At 44.7% G+C, this 22,823-nt stretch overlaps 1 protein-coding gene across 1 annotated transcript in view; it reads left to right on the top strand.

The window, feature by feature from the left end:
• The window catches only part of LOC139416103 (adhesion G protein-coupled receptor A3-like), a 55,165-nt gene that overhangs the window by 18,159 nt on the left and 14,183 nt on the right, over window positions 1–22,823 (top strand). Inside the window, exons 2-14 of the mRNA XM_071164388.1 lie at window positions 2,819–2,890; window positions 9,540–9,611; window positions 14,286–14,357; window positions 14,786–14,857; window positions 15,287–15,447; window positions 16,238–16,451; window positions 16,881–17,045; window positions 17,936–18,137; window positions 18,577–18,726; window positions 19,502–19,663; window positions 19,892–20,095; window positions 20,826–21,033; window positions 21,424–21,632. Of these exons, the coding sequence (XP_071020489.1) occupies window positions 2,819–2,890; window positions 9,540–9,611; window positions 14,286–14,357; window positions 14,786–14,857; window positions 15,287–15,447; window positions 16,238–16,451; window positions 16,881–17,045; window positions 17,936–18,137; window positions 18,577–18,726; window positions 19,502–19,663; window positions 19,892–20,095; window positions 20,826–21,033; window positions 21,424–21,632 (1,963 nt within the window). The remainder of the gene's footprint in view (window positions 1–2,818; window positions 2,891–9,539; window positions 9,612–14,285; window positions 14,358–14,785; window positions 14,858–15,286; window positions 15,448–16,237; window positions 16,452–16,880; window positions 17,046–17,935; window positions 18,138–18,576; window positions 18,727–19,501; window positions 19,664–19,891; window positions 20,096–20,825; window positions 21,034–21,423; window positions 21,633–22,823) is intronic.

Here is a 22,823-nt window from a genome sequence, read left to right as displayed (position 1 = left end):
TGCCAGTGGCAGGTTATTAGTAAAAAATAGAGAAGAGGAGAGGGCCAAGAGAACCACACTTTAGATGTTTAACATTAGAGAAGCTTCCATTAAAGAAAACTCTCTATGTTCTATTACATAGCTCTGAATCCATAATATGGCAATCTGAGGTTGAAAAGCCATAACACACTTATTTTCAGCAACAGGTTAAGGTCAATAATGACAGTACAGCTTCCACAATCTTCTTATTATACATTTCTTTCAACCATTCATCAGTCATTTGTGTCAGTACATTGCATGCTGAGTGCCCTTCTCTATAATCATGCTGAAAGTATTTTCGTTTGTTTACAGATAAATACTATCCTGTCAAATAAAATTTTTACAAAATGTTGCTAAAAGTCGGCAGCAAACTGATTGGTCGGCTGTAAGAACCAGTAAGGGGTACTTTACCATTATTCGGTATTGGAATGACTTTGACTTCTCTCCAGGTCTGAGGGGGAAAAATGAACCATCTGATTCAATGAAAGATGTTTAATTAGTCTATGTACACTGAGTATACAAAACATTAGGAACACCTGCTCTTTCCATGACAGACTGACCAGGTGAAGGCTATGATTTGTTATTGATGTCACTTGTTAAATCCACTTCAATCACTATAGATGAAGGGGAGGAGACACCTTACATTCTTTTAAAGGCTTGAGACAATTGAGACATGGATTGTGTATGTGTGCCATTCAGAGGGTGAATGGACAAGACAAAATATGCCTTTTAATTGGGTATGGTAGTAGGTGCCAGGCGCACCGGTTTGAGTGTGTCAAGAACTACAACGCCCCTAGGTTTTTCACGCTCAACAGTTTCCCATGTGTATCAAAAATGGTCCACCACCCAAAGGACATCCAGGCTAGCATCCCGGCCTTTTCACTGTTGATGTTGAGACGGGTGTTTTGCGGGTACTATTTAATGAAGCTGCCATTTGAGGACTTGAGGCGTCTGGTTCTCAAACTAGACATTCTAATGTACTTGTCCTCTTGCTCAGTTGTGCACCGGGGCCTCCCACTCCTCTTTCTATTCTGGTTAGCGCCAGTTTGAACTGTTCTGTGAAGGGAGTAGTACACAGCATATGAGAACTTCCGTTTCTTGATAATTTCTCGTATGGAATAGCCTTCATTTCTCAAAACAAGAATAGACTGACGAGTTTCAGAAGAAAGTGCTTTATTTCGGGCCATTTTGAGCCTGTAATCGAACCCACAAATGCTGATGCTCAACTAGTCTAAAGAAGGCCAGTTGTATTGCTTCTTTAATCAAAACAACAGTTTTCAGCTGTGCTAAAATAATTGAAAAAGGGTTTTCTAATGATAAATTTGCCTTTTAAAATTAGTGTGCCATGGGAACACAGGAGTGATGGTTGCTGATAATGGGCCTCTGTACGCCTATGTAGATATTCCATTAAACATCAGCCATTTCCAGCTACAATAGGCATTTACAACATTAACAATGTCTACACTGTATTTCTGATCAATTTGGTGTTATTTTAATTCACAAAAAAATAGCTTTTATTTCAAAACAAGGACATTTCTAAGTGACCCCAAACTTTTGAATGGTAGTGTATGAAATGTGTAAAGCTGTATCCAAACATTAACATTAAAGTGACCATTGTTCGATGAGTATATACATGGGGCAACAGTCTCTAAGGTGCAGAGTCGAGTACTGGGTGGTAACTGCCTAAGCAACAGTTACTAAGGTTCAAGGCAGGGTACTGGGCGGCGGCTAGGCTAGTGGTGACTATTTAACAGTCTGATGGCCTGGAGATAGAAGCTGTGTTTCAGTCTCTCGGTGTCAGATTTGATGCACCTGTACGGTCTCCGCCTTGTAGCTGGGTGAACTGGTCGTGGCTGAGGTCCTTGATGATCTTCTTGGCCTTCCTGTGACACCGGGTGCTGTAAATGTCTGGGAGGGCAGGCAGTGTGCTTCTGGTGAGGTATTTGGCACTCACAAAGTTGATTACCTGATAGCATCTTCTCTCAAATTCATAAGGGGTCAATAAGTACAATACTTAAGCACTTTGTACGATGCTTTATCTGTTATCTGATTGATAGTATATAGAGGTGATGCATCTTACCATATGTACAGATCAGATTTCTCTCAGACAAGTTCTGCATACTTTCATTGAGTCATTGTTGCCCTGACCAGAACTAGTCTGAACCTAGATTTAGCAATATCAGTGACTTGTGGATCTAACCCCTATAAAAAGATAATGCCTGGTTGCCAACGCATCTATCATTATCGAAGGTCAAGGCAAGACACCTGAACTACCGGTGTCTACGATCAAGCGTATAGCATTGCATCAAATGACTTCTTGTGGCACTCTGGAAACAATCTCAAAGTGAGTCACCGCCGCTTTGGATCAAATGATCATACCTTTAATCATCAAAGCGGGAAGAAGGTTGACGGAAAGTATGCAACCACTGACTTTATCACATCTCACCAACCTGGACGAATTGTACCCTGTAGAGACACATGCTACCAGTTTAGCATCATGAAAGACTATGGAGGGCAGAAGCTAAAGTTGTTTTTCCCTGGCCTCTTTCTGGCACTAGAGAACATTCCATGAATGGAGGGTTGAGGGACAATGGGATGGGATTACTAGAGCTGGGCTTTTTTTCAGTGTTGAAGGAATTTTAAAATGTCCAAAGTAGACTCATTCTTGAGTGGTGATGAGCACGTTTTAGTATGTGAAATGTAGTTGAGTTAAAATTCTGCTAATACTAACTACTGCTGAAAGCTGATGTACATTTGTAGGAATTCTTTAAATGAAGTTGACATCATTTTTTTTCTTCAGGATTTTAAGCAACAACAAAATTCAGGAACTGAAGAATGGATCCTTCATCGGGCTGTCTACTTTGGAAAGATTGTGAGTCTTAACATTTTCATAATATTCTGATATTTCCTACAAGCTCTGACCATGGGAGAATGACTAAGTGTAATTCATGCCTTTCGTCTTGTGTCAATCAATATCTAGAATCACGTTTCACTTTACACATACTTTTTGACAAGACAGCTTCCTTTCAGTATAATGTGTGAGATGAGTCCTAAACCAAACCCATTACTCTTACTATATATACCATAATAAAGCTTGGGGAAGTGCTATGTTAGACAGAAATGTGCTTTATTTACTACAGCCTTGCAAAGCTTTTCTAGGGACAGTTATGACAGAATCCAAGCCGAGCTCATTTCACACACCAGATATTTCTTAGTGTTTCATTTCAGAACAATATCTAGTGTTTGTAAGGGGAGTAAACATTATGCAATAAGCTATGAGTGTTAGGAAGATAACATTTTTTTTTTAAGATAAATGAAGCAGAGAGTAAGAGCGAAAGCTAGAGGGGAGCAATACAGAGAGGATTAGGCCTATTGTACTTTCTCTGCCTCCTTGTCAATTGGCAGCGAAGACATTTATTCAAGTCTACTCTGCTCGGTCAATATTAAATATGCGTCGGAACGATTGAGTGAGCACGTGGAAATTCGTTGTTCTTGACACAACGCAAAGAGTCTTGTTTTGGAATCCTATCAGCCGCGGTTTCTCCCGAGACTCAGAGGAAATGCTCTCGGGCCGTGTGTTATGGACCTCTGATGATTTATTGCTTCGCAATGGCTTCATGCAGATAAAATAACCAGACCATTAATAGCCACGTTGTTACCCAAGGCTACAATAACCGATGACCGCATCAATGGGGAATTTTAAGGGAATACTTTCCAAGGTCTTGTTAAAAGGTACAGGAGTCTCTGTGGGAGGTATGGGAAGCCTTTTTTTGGCCGCAGTTAGCTATCTGGTATTGGTCTAGAAACCATAGCCAGGCGGTTGGAGGTTGAGTAGGACAAACGTATCCCCTCATGTTGAGTCACAGTATGTTTACATGCACACTAATAATTCGATATTAAACTAATTATGGCAGAAGGTCGAGTGCGGCATTAGTCAGGTAAAATACCTTACTCTGCTTATCTTAATCGGCGTACGGTCATAATCGAATTAAGCACACGCCGATTAAAACACCCAGATTTCTGAGCAATCTTTCAAATTATTAGGACATGTAAACTGCTTAATCAGCGTTCCTGCAGTGTATTTGATCTGCACATGTGCCAGCACCGGGTAGGGCAAGCCTCCCTCTTCTGTATGAGTGAATTGAGTATGCATCCTTATAAATTGTTTTCACATTTAAACTTTATATGTCAAAAAGTATCCGCAAGAATACCATGGTCACTGTGGTAGACTGTTTTATTCTGATAGGTGATTTTTCTGCATTTATTAAAAGTCCCATTTAGTAGCCTGATTTCAGTTGTGTCCATGTAAATAGGATTATTCTGGCAAAGCATGTAAACATTTTAAACAAACTATTATATTAACCTGTCTGTCCACAATAATCACATTGTGTGCATGTAACCGTGCTCAGTGGAAGTTTGAGTAAACATTCCCACTTGTTGAGGTTCCTCTGTGCGTGAGGCTACATGTTTAGCTCCAGTCTGTTAGCCTGTTTACCCTCCGTTTGTCTTTCACCCCCCACCATACCTATCCCTCATCTGAACATGGTATGATGCTATTGACTAGTAGATCCATGCTAATGCATCTTGAACCAATGAGAAGACCCAGAATGACATCAAAGGTCAAATTGGGGGTGCTTATATTTGTCCTGTTTCACTGCATGTACAAGTGGGTAACCTGTACGGGTGTGAAATGGAAATGTCCCAACTCCCCATAAGACACCCTTGGAGAGTGGGGTCACGGCCAGGGATGTACCTAGGCATGGATTTGCTTTAGAATATCACTGCACTGAAACGGATGCATGTCGTACACTGTAGTTGTTTTGAGTTATGCTTGGACCAGCCACATGCCTGACCTCACTCCGACTACCTTGCCGTGTTAATAAGACATCCGCTCCCAGATTATTTGGGGCGACCTTCCTTCCTGGTTTTTAGAAGTGGGTCAGATTTTAGAATTTCGGAGTGGAATGCCGTAAGACAGGGCTGCCCAACCCTCTTCCTGGAGATATTCTGTCCTGTAGGTTTTCAGCCCAACCCTAATTTAGCATATCTGATTCAGTCTTGTTGAGCAGCTAATTAGTAGAATCGGGTGTTAAATTAGGGTTGGACTGAAAACCCACAGGACGGTAGATCTCCAGGAAGAGGGTTGGGCAGCCCTGCCGTAAGATAAACTGGAAGTGCTTTCTGACGGTGAGTGTAAGCTCCTTTGATCCCCCACGCTGAGGAAGCCTTTAATGCTCTTTGCTTCATCTTAATGCATAGTGTACGGCCAGTCGCTTCGGCTGGCGAGTTAATTCTCTGGGTGGAAGAAGTGTGCAGCCAGTGGCACATGTACCTCAAAGCAGCTCCCATTGTGCTTTCCCTCCTCTCCAACCCCCTTTCATCCCACCCCCTCATCCAGAGAAGCTCTTTGCTTTGTCATTCTAATAAAGCCAAGACCAGAGGTGTCGGCAGAATGATTCACACACACACACACACACACAGCCAGCCCAGTTGCATGCTGAAGTGCCCCCTGCTTTTCTTCCCTCCAACTCCCTCCTCTCTCTCCTCTGACTACAGTCGACAACAAAAAATAAAATGCTGGGCCCTGGTCTGTTTGCATGCAGTGACGAGCTCTGTCATCCCTCCTTCCTCCCCTGCTACCTTCCTTCCTCCCCTGCTACCTTCCTTCCTCCCCTGCTACCTTCCTTCCTCCCCTGCTACCTTCCTTCCTCCCCTGCTACCTTCCTTCCTCCCCTGCTACCTTCCTTCCTCCCCTGCTACCTTCCTTCCTCCCCTGCTACCTTCCTCCCCCCCTTTCCCAGATCACAGCCAACAAAAATAGGGATTCTCTGCTTGGGTAAGTCTATGTGCAGTGGTGCGCTCTGTGATTGGAGCTGATTGTGAGTGACAGGCAGGGGGTATATTGATTAGCCCTTTCCAGCCCCAGCCGTGAAATGGCAGGGTAACTGTGACGACGGCAGTGTTTTGTTAGGGCCAAAGGTGTCCTAGCATGGAGACGGGGCCCACTGAATCCCCATTATTGCCCTCCTACACAGTAATATGAACCCAAGCTAGCCCCTGTCGCACGGTTATTCTCTCTCAAAGCTGCCACAAATTCAATGCAGAGCGAAGGGTTATTACGAATGAAGCAGGACTAATCTCTTGTTATTTGGAAAGACTGGAGAGGTATTGCGTTTTCAAGAGGAAGCATTATTATGGGGAATAACCGTCTTATGAGGAATGCTAGTCTGGAACTGTATGCATGTAAGAGAACTGTACATATTGTGCGTAAGATAACAAAGCAATTACAGAAAAGGTATATTATGGGGTGAGACATTTCTGTTTCTCACTTAACCGGACTGAGGTGGAGTGAAAAATCTCAAAGTTGAGAGAAGCCTTATTTGATCGACTCTTGTGATCTGCTAACAAGGAATCATCCATCATTTTGTTTCAGCAGACAGCCTTGTTTAACATCGGCAATTTGTCTTCGTCGCAACATGAATGTTCATCTTGAAAATGCAGCCTTTTGTGACAGATTTGGTAGAGTATGTTTTTTTAGAAACCTGCCAAAGAGACAATGTGGCTTTTAATATTGCTTGTGGCAAATGGAAATTGAAGAGACTTTCTTTTCCACCTTCAGAATGACAAGGTCATAATGTTTGCAAGTAGCTACCGTGCTCTCATATTGAACAGCGCATTTGGCTGTGTTTCTACACCTTTCCAAAATGGCTGCATTGGCTTCTCATAACCTTTTAGTTTAAACTAGACCGAACATGAGGATAATTCTGGAACCCCCTAAAGCACTTTGAGGTAAATTAATTCCCACTCCATTATCCAGTCATTTCCATTTTAGCATGGCAAGCAGGCCTAGTGTGTTCTTGCAAAGAGACGCTAGAATTTGAGTTGGGATAGGTTGTGCACGGTGTACCTCCAAATTTAACCCCCACCATTAACCCAACCCCTCCCTCGTGTTATCCACAAGCTTCTCTAAAAAGGAAACTTGAAATGGTTTTATATTCTGCACTTTGACTCCTATTTCTGCCAGTAGATTGCAGATGCAAAGGTGGTAGTGTTGGGTTTGTAAGATTTTACTTTGCAACACGTTGATGCCACCCCTCAAATTGCATCTTAGTGATAGCAGGGACAACTTGACAGTGGGGTACTTCACCCAAGCGTCGATTAATCAAAAATCTAGATCAACCAGCTTCTTAAAGCTGGAATCCGTAATGGTGAAACGGCCACGTCTGTTGGGGCTATTACAACAATAAAGAAGTTACTTCCAACAACGAATACTGGACTCGCGATAGAACAGAAGAATGTGTACTGCAAGTCTTCTTTACCACACGGTGACGCTCCTCACCTTGTTCAAACAATAACAAAGGCGGTGGGGGCGACCAGTGGCGCTGTTTCCCCTAATACAAATTCCATCTTTAAACAACTGACACACTCCGTTGAATTGCAAACAGATTGGAAACGGTACCTTTCAGTGACTCGCCTCAAGTAATCCACCAAACAAAGACCATTCTTTACCTCCTTCCAAGAAGCCCAGAACTGATCACTTCAAGCTGTCTTTTTTTTTGTTGGGAAAACCATTGAACGAACTTAGGAAAGGCAATCGCAGAGAAATGTGAACTGGAGTTCAAAACGAGTCCAGAACAATTGTTGGACTGTTTCACCCTTTGCCAGCATTCCAACACTACTCTTTGAGGAAATGAAAGGCTCATTAGATTGGGATTGGCTTTGGTGCTAAACTGCCCCCACTGATGTTTTGACACCGGCCATTTGACTGTCACCGGCCCCACCATGGCACGATTTAAGCCTGATCAAGACATGGATAAATGTAAAACCCACCTTTTGCATGTTGAACACCCTCCCCCAGAGTCTGGACTGCTATTCTACCACTTGTGATATCTTGCCCCTCTGTTGATTTACTATGGTCAGCAACATCAAACAGTTGGGTAAAAACCACAGCTAGGGTTGGGGATGGCAACACCAGCATTTCAAAGTGAAACTTTTGGAAGGTTTTTAGAGGGGAGAACAGAATTGGCTATATAGAAATGAGTAGGGGAAAAGTACAATTTCGGCACAAAGCAAGTACAAAGATCCTCACTTCCTCGCCTCTTGCAGGTGGTCGAAGGCACTCTGTGCTCTATTTGTGCCTTGCATTTCAAAGGGAATTATTTTTTTCGTCCTCCCCCTTTTCCATCTTTCTTTCAACACCCCTCTACAGGAAAGCCAATTCTGCCAGTTCACATCAAAAGCAATAGACTCCTATGATCCATGTATAGCCCTGCCTCCCAATCCCCTCCACCATCCTCCTCCAACCAGATGACAGCTCTTCATCATCAAACAGCCCAGTCACAGTTACCCAGCGGCTCAGGTGGCGACCACCGAGATCTTTTGAAACATGGATCGTAAATGGCGGCGCGGGGGAACGCTAGGCGCTAGCGGGTATCTGTGACCGCGCAGCCTTTGAACTTGGTCCAGGACGAAGCGTGGCGGGGTCCTTAGTGTGTGGGGACCTACGGATGTCAGCGATTGTGCTGAGGAGGCCTGATAGATGTGGGGGGGGGGGTCTCGTGCCCTAGCCACAGGGATCTGAGTGGGTGAGAGTCCTACGGGATATGGGAGGATTGTTGGCCATGTGGTTCTCCTGTAACAAAGTACCATAGAACCAGGGGTTAATGGGGTGAGCAGCAGTGGGGTTTCAGTCAATGCATTTTTCTGAATTTTTAGCTTAAAGCTGGCTCTTGGGTGAAGGCCTTAAGGCGTCAGCATACCTCAGTTCGGTTGGCGCCTAGCCGAACTTGGCTAGCCAAACCGAACTAGTGTGCTTGCGTACTCCCTTAAAATACCTTCTATTGAAATACGAAACAAAAGCACCATTAGTACGGTTTGTCCATTTTGAGATGCCTTAGCCAGTATACGCTTCCTCAAAATAGTCAGAATTAATCTAAAATCACTCAAGACATGATTACATTTTTGCCAAGGAGATCTTAGTCGCACAATTATACGTCTAAAGAAGATGTTTGGTGCAGTATTTCTCAATGAAGAAAATGTGCATCAAAACGAGTTGTCCCTCGTTGAATGATGACAACAGACTTTATTGAAGAATCCCTGCTGTTGACCAATCGCAGACGAAGGGATGTAGACGACTTGCCTCTAGAAGAAAAGAAAAAAACAGCCGAAAAACGCTAACTAAAACTAACAAAAATGCACAAACTCTTCCGAACTGTTTCAGCTGGGAAGCATGCGAACACCTTTAGTCTCTTTTGCCCTCATGAGGTCCCTGAATGTACAATGCACTTATATTAACAGTAGCCCTATTTATTTGAGCAGTCAATCAGGGAATATGAATCAACTCTTTCTAATGTGTGTTATATGATTTTTACTCATTTTTACTGAAGTCGGTTGCAAGTATTCGTAATATCTTAACAAGACTACAAGTATTAATTGTTGCGTACTTGTATTAATTGTTGTGTACTTACTTGTTTAGTTTGTCTTTTATTTTCTTGTGACTTACCCTCTTTTGTCTTTCACAGGGACATGCGGAACAACATCATCAGCCGTATCGAACCGGGGGCTTTTCTTGGACTGCTCGCACTCAAAAGACTGTGAGCATTATCAGTATTACCATCAGCATTAAATCATTTTCATTTTAATAACATTTGTCAATTTCTTGGCAGATGCTTTAATGTGTAGCTCTTGGACGGCAGAGTGAGTGATGGGCTGAACGGTTTCAAACCTGTGTCTATACCCAGTTCTTTTGCTCAATGTCAGATTTCTTTCGCAGAATCCAATTCGCACCATTTCCAATACTGTTAGAGAAGAGAAAGAGATGGGTATGATGATAAGAGAAATACCTACACACTGTGTATGGTCCCACATCGCACCATTTTGACCGATAGGTCAGGTTTCATCAATACTGTTGACTCATGTTGGCCCTATCTGTCGTATCTCGTATCGAGGCTATTGCCAACTCTCTGTCTCTAGTGTATCCAGTCTATAAGTGACTGCTGTAAAGCAGCTTTCTATTCAGTTCTCCAGTCCATTTGGGCCCTTGCCAGGGACTGCATGAGGCCCTATCTACTTTCACACATACAGGGAAAAGGGGGATGGGTGTGTGCTTTGGTATGCGTGTGTGTTAGGGAGAGAGCGTGTGTGTGTGTGTGTGCGTGCGCCTGTATGAGTGCGTGTGTATTGTCATCTCACACTGGCCGGACCTTGCCAACATAAACTAGAGTTTGGCTGCTGGTGCAGAGCAGTGAGTGAGACGGGAAGGTTGTCATCTCCTTGGCTTGGACAGAGCTTCATTTCCCCTTGTCAAGCCACGGCCATTTTACAACCAACAGTATAACTATATTCTCTAAACCTATAGCCGTATTTCCCTTATCTAACCTATATCATTCAGCCAACAGCTATTTCATCTTGAATGGGACTATATAACACAATGCCAACGTTGGGTCAGAATGAAACGAATTGATCAGAAACACTGTATATCCAATTGGTGAAAATTCATCAATGCGTTTCTGTTCAGAACGACACAGCAGTCTTTTCACAAAATGAACATATTGCAGACAGCTTGTCAGGTCGTTAAATCATGCATTTGATTGGTAACTGGCTGCGTCTCCAATATATCGTTTACACTTCAACCTATTCCACAGCTAACGAAAGAGCAAAAAGAGTAGCTGAGGTAAAAAGTCTTGAACTCCTACCCTTGCACCTGCCCTCTGCTGGGCTTCTGGAAAAAGGTGATCGACTTAATTGACACGGAGGACATGAAAATACACGCTCCCTCTCTTCTAATGCAGTCGGTAGCGGACTCGTGACAAAGACAGTGCGCCCTCACTCACTCACTCACTCACACACACTCAGCCTCAGCCAATCTTAAATTTGTCCCATCTGTCCTTATACCTCTTTCCAAAAACCCTAATTAGATTTTTGCTTGTTTTTGAGACATGCCACTCGCTGGCGGCTAGGCCAAACCGAGGCTGCCTGCCTCTTTTACCCATCTTGTCAGAGAGATGGGTAAAAGACTTGAATGTTCTCATGAAGAAACAGACATTTATTTTACTAGGCAAGTCAGTTATGAACAAATTCTTATTTTCAATGACAGCCTAGGAACAGTGGGTTAACTGCCTGTTCAGGGGCAGAACGACAGATTTGTACCTTGTCAGCTCGGGGGTTTGAACTTGCAACCTTCCGGTTACTAGTCCAACGCTCTAACCACTAGGCTACCCTGCACGCTACAATGCATTACTTCACCCCTTTCATTGTCATCATTTGTAATCAAAACTTACTTAGGTCAAAGTCCTCTTTCCATTCCAGTGTACATTGTTAGGAAATGTTGTAGCCTATTGATTGGCTCCCGAGAGGCACAGCAGTATAAGGCACTGCATCTCAGTGCTAGAGGCGTCACTACAGACCCTGGTTCGTTTCCAGGCTGTATCACAACCGGCCGTGATTGGGAGTCCCATAGGGTGACGCACAATTGGCCCAGCGCCATCTGTGTTTGGCCCGGGGTAGGCCGTCATTGTAAATAAGAATTTGTTCTTAACTGACTTGCCTAGTTAAATAAAGGTTAAATAATTAAAATTAAAGTCAAACCAGGGCTCTTACAGCACAGCAGATATGCAACTGATCCTCTCCCACTGTAGTAAATAAAAAGCAAAGCTAACACAACATGACCGCAACGTTGGCAGGGTCGCTTAGCTTTGCTTTTAGGTTGGCGCCTGGCCTCTTCACGGGACAAACGTCTGATCTGGTGTCAGTCAGACGGTGCCTGGTCTCAGCTGTTAGGGGCGGGCTGGCTAGAGGTGGGGGAGTAGAGACCCTGGGAGGAGAGAGCCCCCCAGGGAAGGCTAGTTCCAACCCTGTTGTAACACCTGATACATATAGTCAAGGTCCTGGTGAGGAGCAAGTAGTCGACTCAGTACGGTGTCGATATATCATCTGCATTCAGCAAAATGCATACGTTGGCAATATAGTCACATGACACCTATGAAATGACAATGCTCGTTTGTGCTGCATGAGTCACTGGATGCGTTTTAGTGCCACCTATTCAAGTCACTCCAGGGTGAAGTTTCCCCTGGGTACAGATGTAGGAACAACTTCCCCCTCCCCCAACCCTGATATTAACCCATAGTGGTGAAAATGCAAAACTGACCAAAGATCAGCGTCTGGGGGAAACTTCACCCTACAACCCCTCCTCTTCCGTACTGGCCTCTCCAGGGCCTTACCACCTAGCAGCAGCCTCAACATTCCACCAACAGCTGAACAGTCACTGACCCTGCCTTGTTACTGACACACCAGGCTATTTTAACATCTGCTCATATCACAATAGACGGCTTGCTCTGGGTCTGCCTGGCTGCAATGTTGAGCTCTGCTGCTACTTTCATGGACAGACTACAAGTTCATGGACGGGTTTTATGATTTGAAGTACTGTACAGCCAAGATCGTTGTGACTTTGACACACAGCCCTGAAGCGACGATAGTGTGGGGGGGGGCATTGTGCCTTGGGTTAGGGTTGTAGCAATGCTGTTGCCCCGGCATTGGGCCTTGGGTTAGGGTTGTAGCAATGCTGCTGCCCTGGCATTGGGCCTTGGGTTAGGGTTGTAGCAATGCTGCTGCCCTGGCATTGGGCCTTGGGTTAGGGTTGTAGCAATGCTGCTGCCCTGGCATTGGGCCTTGGGTTAGGGTTGTAACAATGCTGCTGCCCTGGCATTGGGCCTTGGGTTAGGGTTGTAGCAATGATGCTGCCCTGGCATTGGGCCTTGGGTTAGGGTTGTAGCAATGCTGCTACCCTGGCATTAGGCCTTGGGTTAGGGTTGTAGCAATGCTGCTGCCCTGGCATTGGGCCTTGGGTTAGGGTTGTAGCAATGATGCTGCCCTGGCATTGGGCCTTGGGTTAGGGTTGTAGCAATGATGCTGCCCTGGCATTGGGCCTTGGGTTAGGGTTGTAGCAATGCTGCTGCCCTGGCATTGGGCCTTGGGTTAGGGTTGTAGCAATGATGCTGCCCTGGCATTGGGCCTTGGGTTAGGGTTGTAGCAATGATGCTGCCCTGGCATTGGGCCTTGGGTTAGGGTTGTAGCAATGATGCTGCCCTGGCATTGGGCCTTGGGTTAGGGTTTGTATTGCATTGTGAGACCTTGATAATGTAAATGTGGGTTAACCTTATATGGACGATGCCGTCGTACGGATGTCATCGACACTATCATGCTCGTAACATGTACTGGTGTTACACTTTAGTCATTGGTTTACGTTTGAGTCGGATGTAGCTGATAGCAGATGCTATTTTATCTACCTCTTACTGCTTCCATATACACCCACAACCTTGATTTCTTTTTATACACCCACAGCATTTATTTTATACATGGGGGCATGTTTTTGGAATGGCTGTTTTCGAATTCCCTGCCTACCTAATTTCTTCTAGTTTGACCTACTGTATCTTTGAGTTAAACAACATATTTCCAGAATGTTGTCAAAGAAAAATCTTTGCCCAAACATGGTTTCTTTACAAAGGACCCCCGGGCAATAGATAATGCTACCTGCCGTCCTGGCGAAAAAGACACGCTTTGATGTGTATGACATGCATCATAAGCCGTCGTTACACAGGCTGGTGTATGACATGCATCATAAAGGTTAATCACTAGCTTTGATGTGTATGACATGCATCATAAGAGGTTAATCTTGACTATTTTAGTGTGTTACACAGGCTTTGATGTGTATGGCATGCATCATAAGAGGTTAATCTTGACTAGTTTAGTGCGTTACACAAGCTTTGATGTGTATGACATGCATCATAAGAGGTTAATCTTGACTAGTTTAGTGTGTTACACAAGCTTTGATGTGTATGACATGCATCATAAGAGGTTAATCTCGACTAGTTTAGTGTGTTACACAAGCTTTGATGTGGAAACCCCCTCTGGGTGAACACAGACGCCTCAAATCACCTTGAAAAGTTGTACAACTGACACCTGATTTAAAAAAAAATATCTTTTTTTGTATTGTTTTTATTTTTTTTATCCCTGCCTCTGCCCCAACCTGTCTCTCGGGGAACGACAACACCAGTCTAGTTGACAGTTTTTCTCCGATTTTGATTTGTTGACCGAAAACGTGGATTTATTAGAATTCACCACAGTCACCACATGATGTCAATTAATGTATGCATTCCATGTTTGTACAATTTGCGGTGGCCTATGATGTTTCAAAAAATATTGCTGCTGTTTGACATGAGCAAATCAGGACAGAATATAACCAGAATCTCCATTGGTTTGGCTTTCTACAGAGACCTGTCCAACAACCGCATTGGCTGCCTCAACGTGGACATATTCAAGGGCCTCTTAAGTCTGGTTCGACTGTAAGTAATAGTTATTTTCGATTTGCTTTGAAAACTGTTCATTTCTTTTCTCTATCCATCTTTAAAAAATACTTTCAAAACGTCCCCATAAGTCATTGATAAGTACATTCACGGGAAAGTTACATATTTGGCTCCAGTGCCCCAATAGTATTTGCCCTTCTTAGAACACCAGAAAATGGTGGCAGCCAGGTGCTGAGATATTAGCATATTACCCAGGGTTCCCCCACGAGCTTCAGTGCTACAGCTGCAACACATTATTCCATGTCCTCTTCCCACAATACAAAGGTGAGGATTAAGATATTCCTGGACATCTCAGTAGAGTAACCAATGACAGTTTGTGTTTGGGTCCTGATGGTGTGATGTGACAGGTTGGCATATTTGAATGAATTTGTTATAGGTGATTGATAGCCTTCGTCTTGTCTTTTCAGAAACCTTTCAGGAAATATGTTTTCATCGCTAGCCCAAGGGACGTTCGACAGCTTGGTGTCGTTGAAGACATTGTAAGTATGATTTTAGGGCTGACGGAAAGAAATGCGTCTCTCTAGCAGTTTACAGTGTTTTTACTGGGCTATTTACAAATGGTAGGGCTACGCCATTCTTCAGGCCGCCACTTAAAGGTGGAATCTGTAACTTTCATTTCCCAGTTGGCAACTCAAAGTTCTACAAACACATTACAAAACATAAAATCAAATGGTTCTGCCAAAAAAAACTGTTTCCAGACTGCTTCATAGGGCTAGCACTTTTGACTGGAAATTAAACTTAAAGGGGCACTTTACCACTTTTTAACCTCATATTTATTATCTCTACAGATGTGTAAAACGGTGATTTAATATATTCTGTCGTCAAAAAGATAAGAAAATGACTCTCTACGATGTCATCGGGAGTGTTGAACTGCCCCTTTAACTCTGTCTGTCTCCATGTTACCTCAGGGAGTTCCAGACGCCGTACCTGCTGTGCGACTGCAACCTGCTGTGGCTGCTGCGCTGGATCAATGACAACAACGTGGGGGTGAAGGACACCAGCTGCTCCTACCCTCGCTCCCTGCAGGGCCAGCTCATCACCTCCACCAAGCCTGAACTGTTCACCTGTGGTAAGGATACAGACACACACATTTGGTCCTACACTTAGTCATCAGCCCTTAAGCTCCACGTAGGTATATACACAGAGAGAACACTAGACATAGGCACGCACCAATGCACATGTGCGCGCACACACACTCACTCACCTTCATCAAACCTAAGTTTTGTCAGAACACAATCAACAACACATACATGCTACTCCCCTACACCATACATCACCTTGCTCAAGGCTAACTCTTGATGAACACACTCTCACAAGCAGTCTTTGGCACGTTGCCCTCCTAAGACGCATTCTCAGACAGGACAGATATATAGATGTACTTAAAACCTCTCTCTCCCCACTCCATAGTGGTGAGTTTGGCTCTGTCGTCTGTTTTGTGTTGCTGGTATTTTTGGGAATGGGAGTTGTCCAATGGCACAGGCGATAAGGAAAGGGCCAGCAGTACGTCGCACTGCAGCGTTTGTTTGTGCTTGCTCTGTCTTATCAGTTTGGCACTCTTCACTGCACGGGTTAGGAAATACGTGGCACAGCTTTCACAAGTAGACACACATGACCTGAGTGATGAATAGGACCCCCATTTGACTATTGAGGGGATCCCAGCAGGAGATGAATGAAGTTGTTTTGAAATGCATTGAATTAACCCCATCCTACTCAGACATGTCCCCTAGAGAGAGACACTCACCTATGGTCATGTGTACACACACACACACACACACACACATCACCAAGTTAAAAAGCCAAAACTCTAAAATAAACCACACCTGAAACAAATGCCCTAAATGGAACCGTGTCCTCCCCAGACGCACCCCTGGAGCTGCCCTCCTTCCAACTGACGCCATCCCAGCGTCAGGTCGTGTTCCAGGGCGACAGCCTGCCCTTCCAGTGCCAGGCCTCGTTCGTGGCGGAGGACATGCAGGTGCTGTGGTACCAGGACGGCCGCATGGTGGAACCCGACGCAGCCCAGGGCATCTTCATCGAGAAGAGCATGGTGCAAAACTGCTCCCTCATCGCCAGGTACGATGAAGACCATCTGCTTCCTGTCTGTTTCCTCCTTCCAGGGAGTTTCTTCTTGCCACTGTGCTCCTGCTATCTGCTCACTGTGCTGCTGTTTGCACTTTGTAACAAATGCTGTTGGGGGGGGGAAAGGTCAGCGTATACAAAATGTTATTGATACTGTGAAGTTGAAGCGGCCTCTTTACCTCGGCAGTGTATGAAACCACGGTATATGCATTTGTAAAAAAGCAATGCGGTCAGCCCTGAGGAAATCCTGTGCATGACTCCTATGTTATAGTAAAAGGCCAAAGTCAGAAATGGTAATGAACGTTACCTTTTTTTTAAAACTTGAATTTGATGCAAATGGCACCTGTCAGCAATCATGGTTGAAACTAGCTACTGTTTGGCAGTAATATATTATGTCACTGTTGTCCCTCTCTGTTCTATCAGTGTGTTGACCATCTCCAACATCCAGCCTGGCTCTACGGGAAACTGGGAGTGTCGTGTGAGGACCAGCCGTGGGAACACCACACGTACCGTCCACATCATGGTTCTGGAGAGCTCTGCCAAGTACTGCCCACCCGACAGGGTGTCAAACAACAAGGGAGACTTCAGGTGAGCTGGGTTGATGTCAGTCAGTAATCTGTCAGATAAATGTTTTCAGGTGAATATTGTACTTTTATTCATCTAATGGTTTAATCTAATCTCCGCCATGTGGTTTAATCTCATCTATTGTTTTATGCAAGCAGGTATGTATATACTGACTTGTGTAATTTGAATGGACTTGTTTAGGCTGTTTAACTTCTTGACGCTACCCATCCCTTAAGTGTGTCAGTTGTTTGTGGAACAAGCTCGGCTCTGTGGCACCTCCTAGTGGTTGAATAACAGACTGTTAATTGTAGTAATATCGAGGTCGTATTCACTAGGCACCAAATGGAAGAAAACTTGACAGAACGAGGGAAGGACTAACGTGAACTTGTCCGATAAGAAAAGCTTGTTTTGATTGCTGAATGTTTTCAATTTGTAAAATTGTAATTGTCTACAAGCGTCTAATCCATTGAGTGAATCGTAGAACAGGGCTGGAATTAAAGCTTTCCACGGTTTTAGATGATGATGTTGAGCACCAGTAAGTGGCAGCAGCTGTGGCTAAATAATCACATGATGTTCCTGGAACACACCACGTGACTCATGCTAACCACACTCTGGCATTCCCACTCTTCTTTTTCGTAACTAACTCTCTCGCTGATTAACTGGTTTGCTGGGAGGAAGACTCATGACAATAAACGTGAACCTGGCACATCTATTAAGCACTTCATCAATCTTAGGGGGATTCTGTCATTTTGCTAACTGAACAAATTCTCTCTCTCTCTCTCTTTCTCTCTCTCCTCTCTCTCCCCTCCGTCTGTCTCTCTCCCCTCCATCTGGCTCTCTCTCTCTTCCCCCCTTACTTTCTCTCTCTTTCTCCCCCTCTCCGGCTCTTCCTCTCCCCCTCCCCCATCTCTCAGATGGCCTCGTACCATGGCGGGCATCAGAGCCTACATGCCCTGCAACAAGTTGGCTTCGGGCGCGGGAATCTACTCGGGCTCGGTGGGTGATGAGCTGCGGGCATGGCGGCACTGTGACCGTGGGGGCCTATGGGCCGAGGACAACTACTCCCGCTGCCAGTACCAGAAGGACGTCACCCGCATCCTCTACATCATCAACCAGGTGACCATGGCACTCTTTCTGCCCATGTTTGATTTGCCCTCTTTGTCTGTCTGTGTTGTCTCTCTACCTCCACCGTTCTCTCTTTCCTCATCTTCCTTTTGTTTTCATCTTTCAAGTCTTTACTCTTGGTCTGTTATTTTCATCTCTTTCTTCTGACAGGGTTTTTATTATTATTAATCCCCTCCGACACTCAAATTCCTTCTTGACGCTTTCACCCTAAATCTGTGTCTGTCTGTCTGTCTGTCTGTCTCTGTCTCTGTCTGTCTCTGTCTGTCTGTCTCTGTCTGTCTCTGTCTGTCTGTCTCTGTCTATCTGTGTCTGTCTGTCTCTGTCTATCTGTCTCTGTCTATCTGTCTCTGTCTGTCTCTGTCTATCTGTCTCTGTCTGTCTCTGTCTATCTGTCTGTCTCTGTCTATCTGTCTCTGTCTGTCTGTTCTAGATGCCTCTGAACATGACCAACGCAGTGATCACGGCCCGCCAGCTGCTCGTCTACACAATTGAGGCCGCCAACTTCTCCGATAAGATGGACGTCATCTTCGTGGCCGAGATGATCGAGAAGTTTGGCAAGTTTGCCGAGAAATACAAGGAGGTGAGTCCCGCTTCCATCTCACAGTCCCACCGTGTATCTCATTTAGGCACGAATAAGATGCACGCACTTGCATATAAAGACACACAGACGCACAAACAGAGGATACGAACACCATGCATGATGAGGTGAACCTTCGGGCATATAGGTGTTATGAGAAGAAATGGGGTCACTAAGTCGAGCTACTGTAGGTAATAGTTTGTCAGTGTGTGTTCACTGTATTCTAAGTGAATGCTGCCACATTTCTTCTGAGTGCAAGTGATAGTGTGAATATATAACTTACTGTAGGCCTATCCATCTTACTGCTGATATCTGGGGCGTCTTCCCTTGACTTTATCACTACGTTCCTCGTAGTTAAGACAAGGCAACCCTGTCCTGTTTAAATCCACAGGAATCTGAATGAGAGCGGATAAGATAGGATCTGGAATGTTTTCCTGTCTGGGATTTGAGCTGTGAGGGACTGCAGAGCAAGGCCCGAGTCAGGTTTCTTTGCCTGTTTGGTTTCCATTGGAAGGGCATTCAGTGGTGCACCTGTCAGTTTGAGCTCATTAGAGAGGGCTCTGAATGTCACACCTGGTTGAGACCTCCGGCCCCCAGTCAGCACTCATGGAGAGAGCGCTGAGAGAAACCACGGTGATGATAATAACATTGTTTCGGTTGATACGGCTGGTGTATGCATGTGCCCTGTCTGTGGCCCTGCGTGTATGTGCAGGTAACTGTTAGCATGCAGTTATGTTGTTTCTTGGCGTGTGTGTTTACCCTGCTCTGTCTGTCTCAGTTGGGGGATGTGATGGTGGACATCTCCAGTAACCTGATGCTGGCTGATGAGCGGTTGCTGTGGATGGCTCAGCGCGAGGCCAGGGCCTGCTCCCGCATTGTGGAGTGTCTCCAGAGGATCGCTGTACACCGTTTAGCCAGCACAGCCCAGGCCTACTCCACCGTAAGATCACAGTAAATCATGAGATCACAGTATATAATGCCCTATTACAACTCTACGGACCAAATCCTAAGCAGCATTGATGCATAAATGCATTGATGTCATTGGGAGGCGCACTACTGTCTGTAGATGTGTTTTCCACTATTTGAATTTCAAAGCCCGTCTGATCTTACTGTTCTTCATTTCGCCTCGTGTATTATTCTTTCTCTAATTCCCATTATTTGTTCCCAGAATTCCCATAACATCGCTCTGGAGGCCCACGCCATCAAGGCGAGCAGCTTCAACGGCATGACCTGCACACTGTTTCAGAAGCTGATGCCTGAACGTGTTGGGATCAGAGACCTGGGTCCGCGCATCGACCTAGACGGCAACCCTGACCGCCAGCTCAGCTTCAAGTGTAACATCACCAGCACCCTGTCCAGCCTTGCTCTTAAGGTCAGTACACAGGAATGTCCATAAGGGAGTCGATCACAAGGTGCTTATAAAGTAACCAAGTCTCGACCGCAAAGAGCAAACGGCAGCAGTCACGTTCATTGAAACGGGCCTCCTTAATGCGTCTGAATACTTGGTTTGGCTTGCTCTTAGCAGAACTCGGCTAGGCGACGTGAACTCCCTTCAGACCTTAGCTTGTCCATCTTGAGACGCCGTAGCCATTATACACTTGCTCAAAACAGTATTAGTCTAAGATCATTTAAGAAATCTGTCATAAATGTTGATGTTTTTGCCTAGTCGTAAAATGTTACATTAAACTAATCTGTTTGGTGCAGTATTGTTCTAGTGAAACATTTTCACAGGAAAAAGAGTCAACTCTTGTTGAATGACAAAACACAACTAATTGAAGAATCCCTTGGGGGCGTAGACTTTGGCTTGTTGTGTGCACAAACAGCCCAAAAAAGACATACCAAGGACCAAAACGTCACAAAATGTTGTCATAATTATCCACAAACAGTTTCGGATGGGGAAACATGCGGACGTCTTTAATGAGGTGCATTGTCATGTGACGTTCACCCATAACACATATTAAAACGATGAACTGTAGAATAAAGCGTTACCCAGAATCCCACAGTTATACTGTACACTCCATAATTTTAATCTCAATGGGATTCACCTGTAGAAATAAAGTATAAATACAATTATAGAATAAATCACCTCTTTCTCTCCCTAGAACACCATAGTGGAGGCGTCCCTGCAGCTCCCCCCCTCTCTGTTCTCCCAGTACTCTGTCCCTGGCCAGGCCGGTGACAACGTCTACAAGTTCCACCTGCTGGCCTTCCGCAATGGCAAGCTCTTCCCCTCCACGGGCAATTCCACCCTGCTGGCCGACGGGGGAAAGAGGAGGAACGTGGCCACCCCCGTGCTCCTGGCCAAGATAGGTGAGTCTGGCATGGACCTCACTGTATCTCTATAGTATTAGATGGGTTTTGTTCAAGATGGTGTTGTGACTTGTTTTAATAGTGAATTTTATGTAATGGGCAACAAATGTTATTAGAATGAATAGATGTTGATTAAAGCTTTCAAAGACTTGATTTAGGATTCGTCTGTAATTTGACATTTTACAGTGTGCGAAAAAGCTAAAAACATTTAGTTCTATGTAGTGAAAGTGTGTGAGGCCATTTTATTCTCTATTAATTACGTGTGAGGTGGCAACTTGTCTTTTGTTACAACAGGTTTTTGAAAATGTTGCGCAAAAAAGATTGATAGATTCATAAAGATGAGAACCACAGTCTTGACGGTCAAAACATAACGCCTCTCTCTCTGGTCAGATGGTTTCCCACTGCGCGGCCTGCGGATGCCGGTGAACGCCACGCTGCGGAGGTTTGCCCGCGGCACTGACGCCGTGCCCGCCTGCTGGAACTTCAGCCTGTTGGGTGGGCAGGGCGGTTGGCAAAGCGAGGGCTGCCGTCTCCTGGGCCACCACGACAACTTCACCACGCTCTCCTGTGACTCGCTCAGCAACTATGCCGTGCTCATGGTGAGTGGCCAGGGCGTTCCTGGCCTTTGAACTTAATGAAGAAATGTGACAACATAAGGTTGTTTGTTCCCAACAAGGGCTATTTTCCTCAGGAAATATGACAACACGGATAATATCGAGCTGGCTGTGTTTTCCGTGTATCGGCAGGACAGAGCAGCTACGTCTGGTAAGACGAGGAGCGGAGGTGTGTGTCTATTTGTCTGGTGCGCAATGGCTAATATTAAAGAAGTCTCAAGCTATTGCTCCCCCTGAGGTAGAGTACTTCATGATAAACTATGGACCACACTATCTACCGAGAGAGTTCTCATCTATATTATTCGTTGGTGTCTATTTACCCCCACAGACTGATGCTGGCACTAGGACCGCACTCAACGAGCTGTATAAGGCTATAAGCAAAATGCTCTCCCAGAAGTGGCGCTTCTAGTGGCCGGGGACTTTAATGCAGGCAAACTGAAATCAGTTTGACCTAATTTCTATAAGCATGTTTGTGCAGTTGAATGAAGGCGTTTGGAAATTGCTCCCAAGGATGAACCAGACTTGTGAAGGTCTACTATTTTTTTCTGAGGTCTTGGCTGGTTTCTTTAGATTTTCACATGATGTCAAGCAAACAGGCACTGAGTTTGAAGGTAGACCTTGAAATACATCCACAGGTACACCTCCAATTGACTCAAATGATGTCAATTAGCTTATCAGGAGCTTCTAAAGCCATGACATCATTTTCTGGAATTTCCCAAACTGTTTAAGTGCACAGTCAACTTAGTGGATGTAAACTTCTGACCCACTGGAATTGTGATATAATTCACTGTAAGTGAAATAATCTGTCTGTAAACAATTGTTGGAAAAAATACTTGAGTCATGCACGAAGTAGATGTCTTAACCGACTTGCTAAAACTATAGTTTGTTAACAAGAAATTGGTGTATTGGTTGAAAAACGAGTTATAATGACTCCAACATAAGTGTATGTAAACTTCCGACTTCAACTGTACATATCCCAACCAGAAGCAATAGATTACATGCAACATCCGCACCGAGCCAAAGGCTAGAGCTGCTGCTTTCAAGGAGCGGGACACTATTCCGGATGCTTTTAAGAAATCGTGCTATGCCCTCCGACGAAACAATCAAACAGGCAAAGCATCAATACAGGACTACGATTGAATCCTACTACACCGGCTCTGACGCTCGTTGGATGTG

Source organism: Oncorhynchus clarkii, chromosome 9 (assembly GCF_045791955.1).
Source record: "Oncorhynchus clarkii lewisi isolate Uvic-CL-2024 chromosome 9, UVic_Ocla_1.0, whole genome shotgun sequence".
NCBI classification, from domain to species: domain Eukaryota; kingdom Metazoa; phylum Chordata; class Actinopteri; order Salmoniformes; family Salmonidae; genus Oncorhynchus; species Oncorhynchus clarkii.
The sequence above is the reverse complement of the archived record's forward strand: the minus strand, read 5'-3'. Positions and strand labels throughout refer to the sequence as shown.